This window comes from Sebastes fasciatus, chromosome 5, assembly GCF_043250625.1.
Source record: "Sebastes fasciatus isolate fSebFas1 chromosome 5, fSebFas1.pri, whole genome shotgun sequence".
Taxonomy (NCBI): Eukaryota; Metazoa; Chordata; class Actinopteri; order Perciformes; family Sebastidae; genus Sebastes; species Sebastes fasciatus.
This window is the reverse complement of record NC_133799.1, coordinates 22638974-22655355: the sequence shown is the minus strand read 5'-3', so window position 1 is coordinate 22655355 and position 16382 is coordinate 22638974. Positions and strand designations below refer to the sequence as shown.

General features: G+C 41.9%; 1 protein-coding gene across 1 annotated transcript; it reads left to right on the top strand.

The window, feature by feature from the left end:
• Positions 1 to 1598: 1598 nt before the first annotated feature.
• Positions 1599 to 15851, top strand: tmem59l (transmembrane protein 59-like). The gene is made up of 8 exons (XM_074635827.1): positions 1599 to 1964; positions 3174 to 3279; positions 4722 to 4816; positions 5792 to 5944; positions 12659 to 12764; positions 12885 to 12999; positions 13937 to 14054; positions 14968 to 15851. The coding sequence occupies exons 1-8, from the start codon at positions 1800 to 1802 to the stop codon at positions 15124 to 15126; spliced, it is 1017 nt and encodes a 338-aa protein (XP_074491928.1). The 5' UTR covers positions 1599 to 1799; the 3' UTR covers positions 15127 to 15851.
• The last annotated feature ends 531 nt before the right edge of the window (positions 15852 to 16382 follow it).

Here is a 16382-nt window from a genome sequence, read left to right as displayed (position 1 = left end):
TGCTCCGGCTGGTGGGTGCTGCTTGGTATTTCCTAAACTGATCTCAACATGGCTGCCGGGTCACAAACTTTCTCATTTTACAGCTAAACAGTACACTACAAGATGTTTATGAAAACATTTGTGGAGAGAAATAGGCATTACAGTAACAGAATATTGATTCATATTTGATCAGCGCTGCCTAGTTTGACCGTTTGGTCGGAGTTTGCCAGTGATTGACAGCTGCTCAGAGACGGCAAGGATCCAGCTTGGCTCAGATTATCTGTTTCATGTACTACTGTCAGGATATAGCGACCGTTTTATAAAAATAACTTTTTTTTTTAAAATCATATTTGCTCCAACCTGCCTACTCCAGCTTTAATGTTCAAGAAACTGTCTTCGTCTGAAACGATCGGTCAACCGAACCAAACTCTTCGGACTACGCTCCAGCTCCGCTCAAACTAGCTTTGTTTGAGGGCGGGCCAAATAAGCTGTTATGCAAATATGTTACTTGGTGACATCACCACATTATACAGTAGAAAATGCAGGACTTGAAGCAAGGCGTTTCAGGAGCAGTGTTTCTGTGAGTGGGCGAGAGTAACTCCCAGTGATGTGGACTTTGAGCTTTGTAACTTTGCAGACCTTTTACATGCATAAAATACTATATTACACACTAAAGGAAAGGGGAAAAGGCATAATAGGTCTTCTTTAATCTCTCCTCAGCTGATATGTGTTGTGTGTTCCAGCAGGATCTTTACATTCAGCCGATCATTGATTATGTTTGAACTGTCAATACTTGAACAAAACGCTCCATCTGTCTGCTCCGTGCAGGACATCTGCTCCTCCTTTACGATCTCTGACACATTTTTATGAATGTCACCACTGACACATTGTGCACTGCAGTGAAGGCAGCTCTGCAGGTTGTGTGTGTGTGTGTTTGTGTGTGTCTGTGTGTGTGCGTGCGTGAGAGTGTGTGTGTGTGTTTTTGGTTTGTGTGTGTGTGTGTGTGTGTGTGTGTGTGTGTGTGTGTGTGTCAACGTAAAGCAACAGAGCTAAAGTTAAAGATGAAGTCAGTGTTTCTCAGAGGGAGCTGCTGCTGTATGGAGGCTCCAAACCAATAGAATCAGTTTTAAATCAATTAAATTATTAAATGTATAAGTTAAATACCTATCATACCAAGAAACTTAATCAAATTAATGCAAAAAAAACATATATTAAAAGATTACAGTCTGACCTCGTGGATTATGAGACCAATATCATTATTAATATAAGACCGTAGAAAAAAATCGTATAGCTATACATCAGCCAATATTACTTTTTTAACGTAAACGGAATCCATAATTTATTTGTAAGGCACATTTAAAAACGTGTGTGTCTGTGTGTGTGTGTGTGTGTGTGTGTCTGTGTGCCTGTGTGTGTCTTTTTGTGTGTGTGTGTGTGTGTGTCTGTTTGTGTGTCTGTGTGTGTCTGTGTGTATGTGTATGTATGTGTCTGTGTGTGTGTCTGTGTGTGTGTGTGTATGTGTGTATGTGTGTGTTTGGTGGGGGCAGCTTGTGCGTGATGATGATGATGATGATGAAGATGATGAAGATGATGAAGATGATGATGATGATGCGCGTGACGCCACGAGCAGGAGCAGATCAGAGGAGCAGCAGACAGACAGACAGACAGACAGGACCAGGCTGATCGAGGCAGCAGCATCATCATCTGCACCGACCAGCAGCAGCAGCAGCAGCAGCCACAAAGGAGCTCAGTGCTGGTTGAAGCAGCTCTCCTCTCCTCCTCTTCCTCCTCCTCCTCCTCCTCTTCTCTCCCGGGTTTAGATGCTCCGGCTCGGTGTAAAGATGTTCGGCTTGTCGGCCCTGCTCTCGGTGCTCCTCGCCGGGCTCGCCTCGGCGTCTTCGGATCTGTTCGACAACCAACTGGGCGACATCAACTACTGCAAGAAGCAATGCCAGCTCACCATCAAGAACAAAAGCCCTGCTAAAGTAAGTTATTCCTGTTCATGCTGTTAACGGAGGAGGAGGCTGCAGAAAAGCGCATTATCAGCACACGAGATCCGACGTTTGCACCGCCTGCACCGACACACACACTGACAATATATATTATGCATCGAAAAAAAACTATATATTTACAAGATAAATGTAAAATAAATGTGTTTATGTCTGTGCGTAATGACCGATTTTCCGCTGCAGCCTCCTCTTTGGATGCTTGCAGCGCGCAATTAGGCCGAAAGATGGATGCAGCTCATTTTCTTTCTGCAGCTTCCAGACTCGTCCAAGAAGTGAGCTGCATTCAGTCAGCTCATCTCCAGATGCTTTAAAGCTGCGCCAATAATTGATCATTCCTTAATCCTGCAATTAAGATGAAGCAATGCAGAGGCAGCATGCGAATATAGCGCAGGATCAGGTGTGAACCATGAAACAAATTCTCCTTTATTGACATTTTTACGCAGCATCTTGCTGCTTATAGACGAGGCCAGACTGGACACGAGCAGGATGGTAGACTGTGAATCTCACCATGAGTTTAAGCCTTGCATATATTTCCAGTATTGGATGTTTTTCCTTCCTCCTCCTCCTCCTCCTCCTCCTGCTGCCTCCTTCAGGTGTGGTTCATGCATCCTGCAGGAGCAGCAAAGCGGATCACAGTCACCTGCTTTGAAGATTGTGATTGGAAACGAGCGATTTTGGGCATATATGTCGAGTTTTGGTGCAGTAACTACAGAGATGTCGAATAAGCAGTCAACTCCAACCTTTAAGCTGCAGCTTCATGGTTTGAGATGAGCACCCCTCTGTGAATAAACAGGGTCACGCAGTGAAGGATGATGACAGGCTGTAATAAACCCTTCATGGTCAGGGAAATCTCTTTGTCTCTTCTGTTCCCACAGAGGTCACCAGAGGGCGCTGTTTTTCCTTATTTCAAACCTGAGAATTAATGCATTATGACAAGAGGAAGTCCAGTAATGTGCATCTTCCTCTCTCACCAACTCATTTTCATGCTTTTTTTTTTTTTTTTACAACTGGCTCATTGTCCTTCTTATCAACTGTTTATGACAGGCGATAATACAACAGCTGCACCGTGACATTTAGAGATGCCATAACCCATCAACCCTGTCATATCTCCTAACAAGGGGCGAGTTTATACAAGAGTGCAGGAGACATCTCTAATTATTTGCATCTCCTTATCTTCTCTTGTAGGACTCCATAATGAACGCATGTCACCGCGGCTGTCGCCTCTACTCCATCTGCCAGTTCGTCAACGGCAACGCCGGCTTCAATGCCAGCAGGGAGGAGTGTCAGGGAGGTGAGTCAGTCTGTCTGTTTGAGTGACTTGCTGAGCAGGCAGAGGTCAAAGTGTAAGCTGCTGAGGCCTCAGTCGTATGTTGGGTCAAAATGAACGGCAGTGGACCGAACCCTTGCAGAAATATTGTGTATTAGCCAGTATGATTCATTTGAGTATAGAGCTGCTATGATTCATCAATTAGTTGTCAGCTATTAACTTAATCGCCAACTATTTTGATATTTGAATAATCGATTTGAGTCATTTTTTTATTATTATTATTAATTTATTCACCTTTATTTAACCAGGCAAGTCAATTAAGAACAAACTCTTATTTACAACGGCGGCCTGGCAAAAGGCAAAGCATCTTGAGGGAAGGGGGTAAAAAGAAATATCAAAAGTTAGAAAGACAGCACTGGCATACATGACAAGCATTAGATATGACAACAAGCATTACATAAAAGAAAATGCAATAAAAGCAATACAACAACTGAACAAGAGTATCAAGTAGTTAAAGTCAAACAAGCACAACAAGCTTTACATGTAACAGGAAGCAAGATATGCAGACTAGTACAACATTTATTTTTTACACAAAATAGATAAAAGAAGTCAAAATCCTCTGATTCCAGCTTCTTAAATGTGAATATTTTTCTGGTTTCTTTACTCCTCTATGACAGTAAACTGAATATCTTTGAGTTGTAGATAAAACAAGACATTTGAGGACGTCATTTTGGGCTTTGGGAAACACTGATTGACATTTTTCACTAATATCTGACGTTTTATAGACCAAACAACTAATTGATCAATCGGGAAAATAATCGACAGATTAATCGACAATGAAAACAATCGTTAGTTGCAGCCGTATTTGAGTCTACTTAGTGCAACATAATGTGTAAATTCAACATCTTATTCCAGCTATTTCTACTTGAATTGTGTCTTAAAACCTTGAAGGAGTGAGTCCTTTTGGCCCTTTTTACAAAACAGGACTCTTTTATTTTACCCAAACATCAAAATGTTGAACATAGCATCTCTGCTAAATATTGAACTGTTTCCTAAAAGCTGGCAGAGCCTCGGTGGGTATTTTCCTTGGTGTTTGAGGCTCATCGCCCTGTTTGAACTGCTGTATTGGAAATCAATGATGTGATTTGCCGTCCAGACAGCGGATGCCCCGTTGCACCCCTGTTTTAATCACGGCAACGTGGAGCGAATCGTCTCCGTGGGGGCCCGACAGATACATCTCCCTCACATCTTTATCTTTCTTCCCACATAAACAGCCTGTACCTGTTTTATTTCCTCTTATCTTCCACCCAACTGACTGCAGTGCTCCGTGTGCCCACTCTCTTTTGTGCTTTTTTCATTCTCTTTTTGCACTCTCAACCCCCTCTTCTTCTTCATGCCTCTTCTTTCATGCTTCACAACTATCTCTCTCTCTCTCTCTCTCTCTCTCTCTCTCTCTCTCTCTCCAGCCTGCCAGGAGGCATATATTAAGCTGCTGGAGCAGGAGGCCTGCTGCACCGGCTGTGCCAGCCAACCCTCTGAACCTGAGATCAAGAGGAGGAAGGTGAGAAAAATGCAAATGCAGCCAAAAGAGACAAAGTGACTTAGGATGTCAGATTATTAATATCACTACTAAGAATACAAGTGTGCACATACAGTTAGCGGTGGAGGAAGTAGTCAGATCCTTTACTTGAGTAAAAGTACTAATACCACACTGCGGAAATACTCCACTACAAGTAAAAGTCCTGCATTGAAAAATGTGACTTAGGTAAAAGTAGAAGTACCTTAAATCTGTAATTAAATACAGTACTCAAGTAAATGTACTTAGCTACATTCCAGCACTGCATACAGTATACTGAAGCACATCCAAACACAGTCAATACTTCTCCTTTTAATGGAGTACCTTGCTCTCTCTTGCAGCTAAAAGTACTAATGCCACACTGTGGAAAATACTCCACTACAAGTAAAAGTCCTGCATTGAAAATGTTACTTATGTAAAAGTATATAAGTATTATCAGGAAAATGTGGTTAAAGTATTACAAGTAAAAGTAAACAATGCAGAAAAAACTCATAAATGATTAAAAAATACATTAAAATAATTCAAAAGAAAAGCAGCAAATCTTAATGTTTGAGAAGACCGAACCATGAAATGTTGAATTGAATGATTATGAAAATACCTGCCAATTAATTTTCTGTCAATCGACTAATCGTTTCAACTCTACTTGTATAAACTGTAAGGTACTTTATAGGTACTATTTTAGAAGTTCTTCACATGTTTTGTCTGTAAAAACCTTCATTTTTAAAGTACCTAAAGCTGTCACATAAATGTAGTGCAGTAAAAAGTAGAATATTTCCCTCTGAGATGTAGTGAAGTAGTAGTATAAAGTAGCAAGTAAAGGAAATACTCAAATAAAGTTCAAGTACTTTAAATTTGTACTTAAGTACAGTACTTAGCACTGCATACAGTATATTGAAGCACATACACACACACAGTCAATACTTCTCCTAGTAATCGAGTATCTTGTTCTCTCTTCTGCAGCTCAGGGCCATGACCCTCCGCCCTAAACCCCCCTCTGTGATGGAGGCCGTGTCCGGCTGGTGCAACGACATCGTCAGCTCGGCCCAGAGCTTCATCTCCTCCACCTGGACCTTCTACCTGCAGGCTGATGATGGCAAAGTTGTGGTTTTTCAGGTAAGACCCGACAAAGTGTTTGTCCAGGACAGGTTAGCTCTAGTAGTGATCATAACTTTTTTTTATTTCTGATCTGTCTGTTCTAGGTTTAAAGATGTTAAAGTCCCATAGTGACTCTTTTGTCAGCCTCGACGTCACTCTTTTCGGTCTCAGTAAACACATGCTTCATGTTGTGAAGTTAACAAAAACATGTGCATAGCTTCAGGCACTAAAACCCCTTAGTTAGGTTTAGGAAATAATTAAATGGTTGGGCTTAAAACTACTACATTTGTACAGTGAAAATGACACTGAACGTTGTGAACACGAGACATGATCAAACAGCTGATTGTAACGTGACGCACGACAGACGAACAGCGGTCTCCTGGATGAAAGCCTCGTGTTTGTTGGACCCATCCACCACCCCTCCCATGCGCCCTTATGGTACATGTCCATAGGGACGATTTTTATCGCGAGGGATCGCCTCACTTCCCAGCTTTGGACGCTTGATGGGCTGCCACTAGACACAAGGCACTAGTCACCTGGTTAGACCAACGCTTTCCCTCGTGGGCTGCTGCTACCAGCTTTCAAACCGGAACCAACATGGCGGCTCGTTTGGAAACTTTCTTCTCTTATTTCACGAAAATAGTTCACAGAAATGTGTTTCTGAAAACATTTTATGCGAGAAATGAACCATGCAGTTGATGAATATGTCTTTATTTTGTATCAACAAGGCTTAGTTTAAAAAATTCTAGGGAGTTTGCAGAGGCGGCGAGTCGTGTCTGACGCCCGTGATTTGAATAAAGTAGCCTAGACCTCATCTTTATGCAAATGAGGAGCAGGCGACGTGACGGTCCGTCTCTCGAATCGCGTCGCCACGCTACCAGAATGCATTGCACGGCTGCTTACATAGACAATGAATAGGAAGCGTGGAAGGATATAGGATGTGGACACGTACCTTGAGTGTGTCTTTTTCGCTCTTAAAGCTGCGTCACCACACTCCTGCCGCACTTTCCCTAAGCGTTTAATATTGACACGGATGGGTTTACATTGTAGTTAATGTAAAGCTCGGTGTGTCTCTTACCGATGCGAAGGGGTGCCTTATGCGTCGGTATCGAACGCCGACGGCTGTGACAAAGCGTCAGTATTTGATGTTCTGGGAATGAGAACGGACTGGATGAGCAGCAATGGTTCCTGTGGCTGAACTGAAAAAGAAAAATAACCTCCACCTACGTTTCTCTAAACTTAATTTGCCAAAAAATCAAGAAAATATGCTGACACGTGATCTCTGCACTTGCAAAGTCCATTTTTAAAAGTGAGCCTGTTTTGGTTGAAGTCCATGCAACACATTTCATACCAGTGATCAGTGAACAAATGCAAAGAAAAGCACAGAATACACCAATATGTGTATTTTTTTTTACAGTTTTTGTCTCTGTTGCATGAATCAGAATTAATTAAAGAATCATATGTTGTAGCAAATTCTTTTTTTTAGCTGTAAATCTGCAAAATGTCACCTCATCATTCTGAATATCTGCACCGTCAACAGAGTTGGATCTTTAAGTGCTTCGCTGGAAAATACACAGACAAATAAAAGCTCCATAAAGTAACTATCCTCATACGCTGACTATATTATGGCCCACTGAGTCATGCTGGTGGAAAATTTGATTAAAAATAAGATTAATATCAAAGCTTTTTCATGTCGTGTGTTTTTTAGCCGGAGGTTAAAAGCAAGCAAGTGGACCTTTATAGATTATTAGTTGAGCTAACCTCTGCTTCCTGTTAAGATAGTGAAATATATCCTCTGAGCTATGCGGTGCCGTAGAGCTTGGGTCACTGCCAAAACAACTCACAGCCCATTTTAGAGTCGGTGCATCTGTGAAGGTTGAGTGAGCAAGGGCACGCAGCGGGGTGGGGACAAGGTGGCTGAATCCAGAGAGCTGCAAACGTTTTTTTTTTTCTTCACCACTTTAATTGTTTATAAATGTCCTTTCAAATTATGTCACTTTCCCTCAGCACCATGCATATTTGATAAGCGGCAGGGCTAGCTGTGGTGAACTCGCCTCAGGACAGAAACTCACTGATTTAGGAGAGAGTGGACTAAAGAATAAAGTTCTGGCTGGGGACAAAAAAACTTTTCAGAAGTTAAATTCTGTGAAGTGAACGGAGCTGACAGACTCACTGGTCATGATCACCCCCACATAGGAGGTTATATTTTGGCTCCGTTGGTTTGTCTGTTTGTTGAATAATTCAAAGACTGTTAAAGTGGTTGAAAGTTTGGCCAGTAATTATTCTTTGGTCTGCATCAAGGACTTTTTAAAGGATTTGTGTCAACGGCTTTTGAACATTTTCGCTGCTTACTTCAGCACACATATCCAGTGATTATCTGTCACTTCTTGTGTATAGTCATGATCTGGATCCAGATTAAACATTTCTTCACATTATTTAAAGGGTAACATGTATTTTTCAACCTGGACCCTATTTTCCCATGTTTTTGACTAATGGGGACAATCATTTCTGAAACTGGTCCAGTATTGAGGGAGAGTGCTGCAGCCGGCAGCCGCAGAACGAGCTGCGAGGGCAATTGTGCATAGTCAATGTGACGTTACGTCTACTAAAAGTGCTTGCTTTTGCCACTGACAGGCTGAGATTGCTATTGTAAGTGTCTGACAACATTTTGGAAAGGACCTTACAGAGTAATAACGTTTTTCTTACCTTTCAGCTCGCCAGATTTCAGACATCTCCTTGAGCGAGACTCTTTCCATAATGTCAGACACTTATAATAACAACCAGAGGCTGTCATGGCAAAAACAAGCACCTTTAGTGGACGTAAATGACGGTGCCAGCTTGCCCCAATTGCACCATATTGCAGCCTGTGAGCAGCTGCCGTCTACAGCGTTCTCCCTCAATGCTGGAATAATATCAGTATTCGTTGTCCCTATTAGTCAGTTAGACACAAAAACATGGGGAAATAGGGTCCAGGTTGAAAAATACAGAAGTTACCCTTTAATCCAAATTAATGGGATAGTAAAACAATTTGTCTAAAAAAGACAAGAGGACAGTTTTCAAACATAATTTTTTAATGTTATGTTATGTTTCCATGACAATGAAAAATCACATTTGCTTATGCTCATCTGGCATGTTACCCTTTAAATTGAGAGTTTTTTTGCAGCTTTAGGAGAAATACGCGCTCTCTTGTTGAACTTGAACATATTGCTAAGGTCAACACGGTAAACCACCTATACATTAAAGCTATAATAAGAGTCGGTCTGTCTAACCACCAGACTATCCAACCATGTCCTCCAAAATCTGGTCGGAAACCTGCATCCCTGCCGGGGGTTTTCCCATTTGTGACTTTGATGGCATTTTTAGCTCCATAATTAAAGGGCTCAATGGGAAATGACAGTGTTTATGCACCGTAACCCATACAGAAGGGCTACTGTATAACAGAGGAGTCTTTTATATGCTGAAATTCACTATTAAGAAGCTGTGTGCTGTCTGCGCTCTCTGAGACACCACCCCGTATGGGGATGCAGCAGCCACAGAACGTGAAATTACCAACATTTCTCTCGGACGTAGTGATGGATGTTTGCTCTTTATGGAAGTGACACGCAGGCTGAAGCGGCGAAGGGAAGCCAGGCTCCACGGGGCTGTGAGAAGACTAGCAGGCCTGTGTTTAGTGGGCAGCTGGCAAACCGCCACCAAGTTGACAGATTGACTCTCCGAGTGTTGAAACAACAGAAAAAGTCCGGCTAAATTGAGGGACAGCAGAGGGGGGGGTGAAATAAGCCAACGCTGCCTGCCATATAAATAATGTGGATGTCCATAAAGTGCCGACTGTGTTTAGACATCCATCCATCTGCGTGCTCGTTTGTGTGACCTCAAGTTGGGAGAATAACTAGTTGTGTGTGCATCGTAAACAAACATCCGTGGCAGCAGTTAGTTGAGATCATAAGGGTGGAGAAAGTCACTTTTAGGTCGCAGTTGGGGTTTGTCCCCCACTGAAGGAACAAAATAAAGAGACCTTGTAATTTAGAGGAACTATTGGTAAAACACAGCCCTGTACCTCAGTCGTTCCCTTCTCACCACCCTCCTTGTTATTTTGACAACTCAGCCCACGGTAGGTTGACAGAGTGAGAGTGTTTGGGACAAAAGTGAGCCGATTAAAGACTTCCTCCAACTGAGCGGCGGTTCTGTTAGCGAGCCAGCCTGCAGAACAAATTGAACTCTGCGTAAGGCTGAATACAAAGAGAGAAGTCCCTACCCCGTTTTCTTCTTGACAATTGCATTAGTCATTCTGCCCGAATGGATTTTAAAGAAACAAAAAAAAACCTGAACGGAACGGAGAGATCCAGTAAAATAACCGTGTTTGAAGGAAGCGTGACTTTGACTTATGATGCTGCGCTGAAAGAGAAGTCAGTGTACTTTCTCGGCTTAGTTTACTCATCCAGGCACAAAGACACTGAAAGCGACTGAACATTATATACAGTGTGTGAAGCACATTCATGATTTATGGCATTATGATCTATTTATCATAGTCTGTTTGACCTGTCTGTTGCTCCAAGCCTGTTAGTTCCTACTCAAGATATAAACTTTTAATAGAGTGCTCCAGGGATGACGCATTTTTGTAGGCAAACCAGGAAGTTAGCATCGCCCTGGGTTCCCTCGACTAAAAGCTAATGGGATTTTTTCCATTGGGTTTTGGATTATTGCAGAAAATAAGCTCTGTTGCAAACACACACCAAACAAACAACACTTTTATGATTTCTGAAGCGGAAATGCAATCAGCCAGAAGTAAAAAGATAATGTTAGGCTAGAAATGAACTACACCACGGTCGCATGACTTCACATCCCCACCACTAAGCTAAAGGCGGACTAGTGTGTTGTGTGATGACATTTAGTAGTCTCATTTAGCCACTGGTTAGCAACCACCTTTTTTTAAGACTCGTAAAAGCTAATGTCGTAGAATAAAACATTAATGAATGTCGGATAAACGTTTCTTGAGATATGCGAAAGACAGACATACGTACATATAGACAGACGGAGATTCCTTAATGCTTTATAGTTAGATATTCTGTTTCCTATGACATTACACACCTAATGGAAATATAAAAAGAGGAATTGACCACATGGCGGTTCTGTAATCAAAGTTCAGATTAAAGGCCATCATTTCGAGACCATTAGTCCAATTTATAGTCCAATTTACTCTAAATATTTCCCCAAGGTTTCTATGTTTGATGATTAATTTAATTACTTAATGCACAGCCAGACGGGCCTCAGACACCTTTTGTAACCATTTTCCTCTCTCAGTCCATATGGAGGCACAAATATGTTAGAGGCAGTGTTTGTAATTGTGATTAAGAGTCTGTCAAAGTTCATTTATATTCATTTGTCGACCCTCAAGAACAGATTGTATTCAGTCCCAAAATCAACTAAATAAGAGAAGTGAGATTCAGTCTAATTGCATCGACCATTCCTCAGCCTGAAACCCTGTCTCTTTACACTTCTGAACTCTCAAACCCCTTTTTCTTTCTTTCTTTCTTTCTTTCTTTCTTTCTTTCTGTCTTTCTTCCTTTCTTTCTTTCTTTCTTTCTTTCTTTCTTTCTTTCTTTCTTTCTTTCTGTAAGCCAGAGCACCTTTAGCATTCCCTCTCTCATAATGCGTGACAGATGCAGATCGGGCTTGGCTCGTTCTGATGGTTAGATCTCTCCAGCCCGCAGCCAATCAGAATCAGCCTCCTCTTGTCTCCCCAAACCTCCACGCTGCCGCTGCATCTGGTTTCAATGCACGCTGTCAGAAAACATCGCTCGCTAAGGGGTAATAAACCCGGTTGTGAAATAACTTTTTCAACAGAAGAGGGTTTGAAGGGATTGTAAGTGTTTTGGGAAGCAGACTAACCAGCCACGTCTCCACGGCCGACTCCACTATGTTGTTTTGTTATTCTGGACAAGTGATTGAAATCATTGAGCAGAAAGCAGATCAGTCATTTCCTACGTAAAGTAATGAGAAGGAATGAAACTGTGGATGAAATTTGCTGGTTTCACATTATAGTGTAAGACACAGCAAGAGGTCTCAAAGTTCATTGATCCACTTAGTGTCAGAATCGATGAAAACTGGGAGGTTGACGCTGCTGCAGTGGGATATACTGTACTCCTTTAAATACGTGTGTGTGTTGTTGCTGAGGCCAGCAGTAGTATTGTTATAAGCAGAGGGAGGGTCAACAGTGGGGAACCAAAATCCTCTTTTAATGAGTTCTCCAGGGGGAACCAGAAACACTGCGCACATAATGAAACACACAAGAGTGCAAACACTGACAGCCGGCTGAGTGTAGCAGTTCTTTTAAAAGACATTTTTCAGAGGTGCTGTCCCAGTTCAGGAGGTTTTACTGAACTGGTTTTGGGCGACTGAGAAAGATACTGTGAGAGACACTCTGACATATTGAGCAGGCAAGAACAAAGCATGGAAATTATTATTTTCAAGGCTGTCGGATTAAGTTATGCAACATATTGAATGTTCAACATTATTATTAATCATTTTGCTGGTGTTCAGATGGATTTGAGAGACATTTCTTTTCACTGAACAGAAAAAAAGTACATTCAGATTCAGAGCGTGACAAAACATACATCAAACTGCAGCACTCTACCTTTTATACCAGAACCCTTTTAGCTGATGTTTATAGCTTTCAACATAAATGTCTTTTCAATTTTCAATTTTTTTTTTTTCTTTTCTTTTTCTCCTCAGAGCCAACCAGATATGGAGTACTCTCTGCCCGAGCTGCAGGCTCCTCGATCCAACGTGGCGGACAAACCCTGGCCTCAGGTCCACTCCCACACCCAGAGACCTCATGGTGAGAACATACACACAACACATACTGTACATGCACACATTTATCAGGCTAGGACATGCATGTTGCTGCAATATTTCCTCATTAACATTCAACTGAAATCTTTTTTTTTTTATGTGGCAGGTGTGAGGGGACATGGCGAGAGGGGAGCTTCCAAGGCAGGAGGCAAAGGGAAGCACCCGGTCCAGCACGCAGACGACCCCACAGCTGAGCACGACTTCCTCGGCTGCATGTCGAGGTGAGCCGGAGCTTCGGTTACCCTGCTGATAATTAAAGACTTCAATGAGAGAATTAATGTTTTTTTTCCCATAAAACATACTTTATATTACTGACAATCATTTCCTAAAGCAAACCACACGTGTCTTGGTCTGATTTCCAGCTTATTGTCAGCATGAAAATCATCATGGAGAGACTTGACACTTACATGAGATAGCTAATCCATCACACATATCTGATTTTATTATTCTCACACTTGTCGAGGTTGACGTGATGGATTGAGATGCAGTCACTGAGATGGATTATCTAGTTCAGTGTTTCCCATACTGACATTACAGCTGCATGCGTGGCAGGAAAAACACAATAAAAGATCTAAAACACTTTTTTATGCTCGGGAAAAGGAATTTAAAGTAGTTTGGATTTTCACTAAATGGGGTACAACATGCAAAAAGGATTTTTTTTGTAGTTGGCGCCTTGAAGGTGCTGTTGATAACATTTCAGCCACTATATTGCTTTTTGTGGCATTCTCCCTCCCTTCGTTGCATTCACTTCACAACAAGTGGTTGCCAGGCACTTACCGTCAAACTCAGCCAGTTTTTTTCCACACTAACTGGCAACTTGATCACTGACGACCCAGAGATACCGCGTGATACCAACGTCGTTTTACTACTGGCTCACAAGCCTTGTTAGAAGTGGGAACCAAACGTCAGATATTAATTTTGGACCCGTCAACATTTTTGAAAAGATTAATTCACAATTATTATTATTTATTTATTTTTTTGAGGAAAAGCCATACTTTTATTCGGCACCTTTCTGTGGATGTTTTTTTGAATCGTCTATATCAAAAAAGGCATCAATAAGACCTTTAATGTTTATTTTCTCTGTATTTCTTGCCATCTTCAGTCTCATCCGATAACTCTTGTCTCCTTCTTTTCGTGTCCGACTCTTTCATTCTGCAGACGTTCAGGCCTGCCGCGGTGGATCTTAGCGGCCTGTCTCTTCCTGTCCATCATGGTCATGTTGTGGCTCAGCTGTGCCAGCCTCGTCACCGCACCGGAGCATCACATCAAGACGCAGGTACACACACACAGAAAAGCACCAACAACCAATGTATGCACATGTGCACATGTGAGGGAAGCGTTAGGCTTGTTCAAGATGAGCCAAGCCCTGCGCAAAAGTTAGATTTGTGTCCGACTTGTTCCCAACTCCGACTTGCTCTGACATCATACACACGTGGGCAACGACAACCTCATAAGATCGATGCGGCGGCTGCAGCTGCTCTCTACCGACTGCAAAACGCAGGGCATGATGGGAAACAGCTGGTTGTCGCCTGATCAAAGGGCTGATTGGCTTTTGACAACAACCATGTTTAATAGAAAATCCTAACTTTCTGTATAATTGTAATATGTAACACTAGATTGTAGGATATTGTAGTCTCATGTTGTGCAATGCCGGTTTAATCTGTTAACTAACATCTTGTGTGGTTGATAATAATAATAATAATAATGAAGGTTATTTATAAAAACTTATCAAAACGAGCAAATACAATGTGCTTTACAAGGCAGACATAAAAATAATAAAGGATAGAATACAATGCCAGATACAGACACATTTCCACATATATACAATTACAAACTATGCAAACGTCTTCTGCAAACTACAAGCAGCATGCAGATCGGCTCTAACAGGATGTCACTATTTCTGTGACTTCCTGTAAATTATTTGAAGGCTGCTAGAAACTGTCCGACTTGACCACAGCTTTTTGTCACCGCACCCTGCTGCTATCGCCTGATCTCGTCCACTTTCCAGGCGAGGCGCAGTTCATCTCCAACGAGTTTAATGACTTCATAAACTCACTGACAGATTCAAGGGTTCTCTGTCTTCAGCAGCTTGTCGCAGTGCACTCGAGCGCGAAAGTCAAGACGAGGTTGGGTGAAGTGTTGAACTTGCTTCCTGTTTTCTCACCTGTTTCTTCTTTGTGTCTTTTCAGCTGAGCATCAACGGAGATAAAGAGTTCCTGGATAACGCCCACAAAGTCAACCCGTACCACCTGAGTCCTATGATCGCCGTCGCCATGAAAGAGTCGGAGGAGAGCCAGGAGGCGGGGCCGCTGCCGGTGAAAGTTGACCTCAACAAAACCTGCGTTTAGAAAAGGACCAATGGGAGAGCTGCTGTCTTGTTTCCCAGGGTAACCATGAAATCTGTGGCCCGTCGGTGCAAGGGGGGCGAAACAAACACATCACGGGACTCCAACCAGTCACCAGAATTTATAAAAACATATTTTTAAGAGCATGGCACCTTCCCGACATTTCAAATTATGATACTGAAAACATCTAGCTCGGTCTTGTTGGTTCATTTCCTTGTACAGCCCAGATTGTCTCCCAAGTCCATCCTCAGATTATCCTTAATGATCAGCCTTGCTCATTGCTTATTGATACGTCTCTTGTCTCAGAACTGGAGACAAGCAGAGAGGATGGATTGCAGCTCAGAGAGCTTTCATATCATTTTTCATGTCTAACGTGGACACGAGAAGACAAACGCTGAGCTTCATTCTAGATTTAATTTTGCCTCGTTCTCACAGAGAGTTTGGATTAATTGATGAGAGAGGGGAAAGGAAGATGGATGGAAGGTGGGCTAAATGCGTTGAGAGCACTCTCGTGAGCGCTGCGGGAATTATTAGAAATTGAAAATCATGATTTTTCTCTCAGGTGAGCTCCACATTCTCACCAAGTTCAGAGAAAACTACTAAAAACTAAAATAGTGTCTTTTGTCAACTTATTCCTCCGTGTGTTTGTGTATGTTTGGATATGTCTGTGTGTGTGTGTGTGTGTGTGTGTGTGTGTGTGTGCATCTTCATCTTCAACAGCACATAAATACTAAAGATTCAAAACTGGAACCGGATTAAAAACTGGACGCTCTGTCTGAGAACGAGCAAAATAAACACTATTTATTTTTTACTCTATTTATTCAGAATCATTAACATCTGTTAAATAGTGTTATTGAAGTGCCATGTACAGTTAATTCATCATACAAACTGTAAATGTAAAATACCACCGATTGGAAAGAGACACATGGAGGGGAGATTGCACCTATTACTGTATTATTATTATCATATTATTGCTCTTATATCACTTCAAGAGTTCTTAGCTGTTATATGTGCCACGTGCTTTCTAATAGCTGACTATTTTGTATGTCCTAGGAGCACACACTGAAGGATAACCTCTGTAACAATGTGTAATGCAAAGCTTTTAACATTATTGTTATTGAACAGAGTTGCACAGTATTTAGAGAAGATTTTCTGTTTTCCTCTCAGTGCTTTTGCCGTCCTGTAACGCTCTCTCTCTCTTTTCATCCCGGCTGTGTAGACAATAAACCGTGCATGCAAGTGACGCTTCGATAGTTTAG

Excerpts from the sequence above, each read along its gene's own strand:
- tmem59l (XM_074635827.1), top strand. The coding sequence starts at position 1,800 with ATGCTCCGGCTCGGTGTAAAGATGTTCGGCTTGTCGGCCCTGCTCTCG. Across the intron at positions 13,000-13,936 it reads TTCCTCGGCTGCATGTCGAG|ACGTTCAGGCCTGCCGCGGT; the intron begins GTGAGCCGGAGC and ends TTCATTCTGCAG. Across the intron at positions 14,055-14,967 it reads AGCATCACATCAAGACGCAG|CTGAGCATCAACGGAGATAA; the intron begins GTACACACACAC and ends GTGTCTTTTCAG.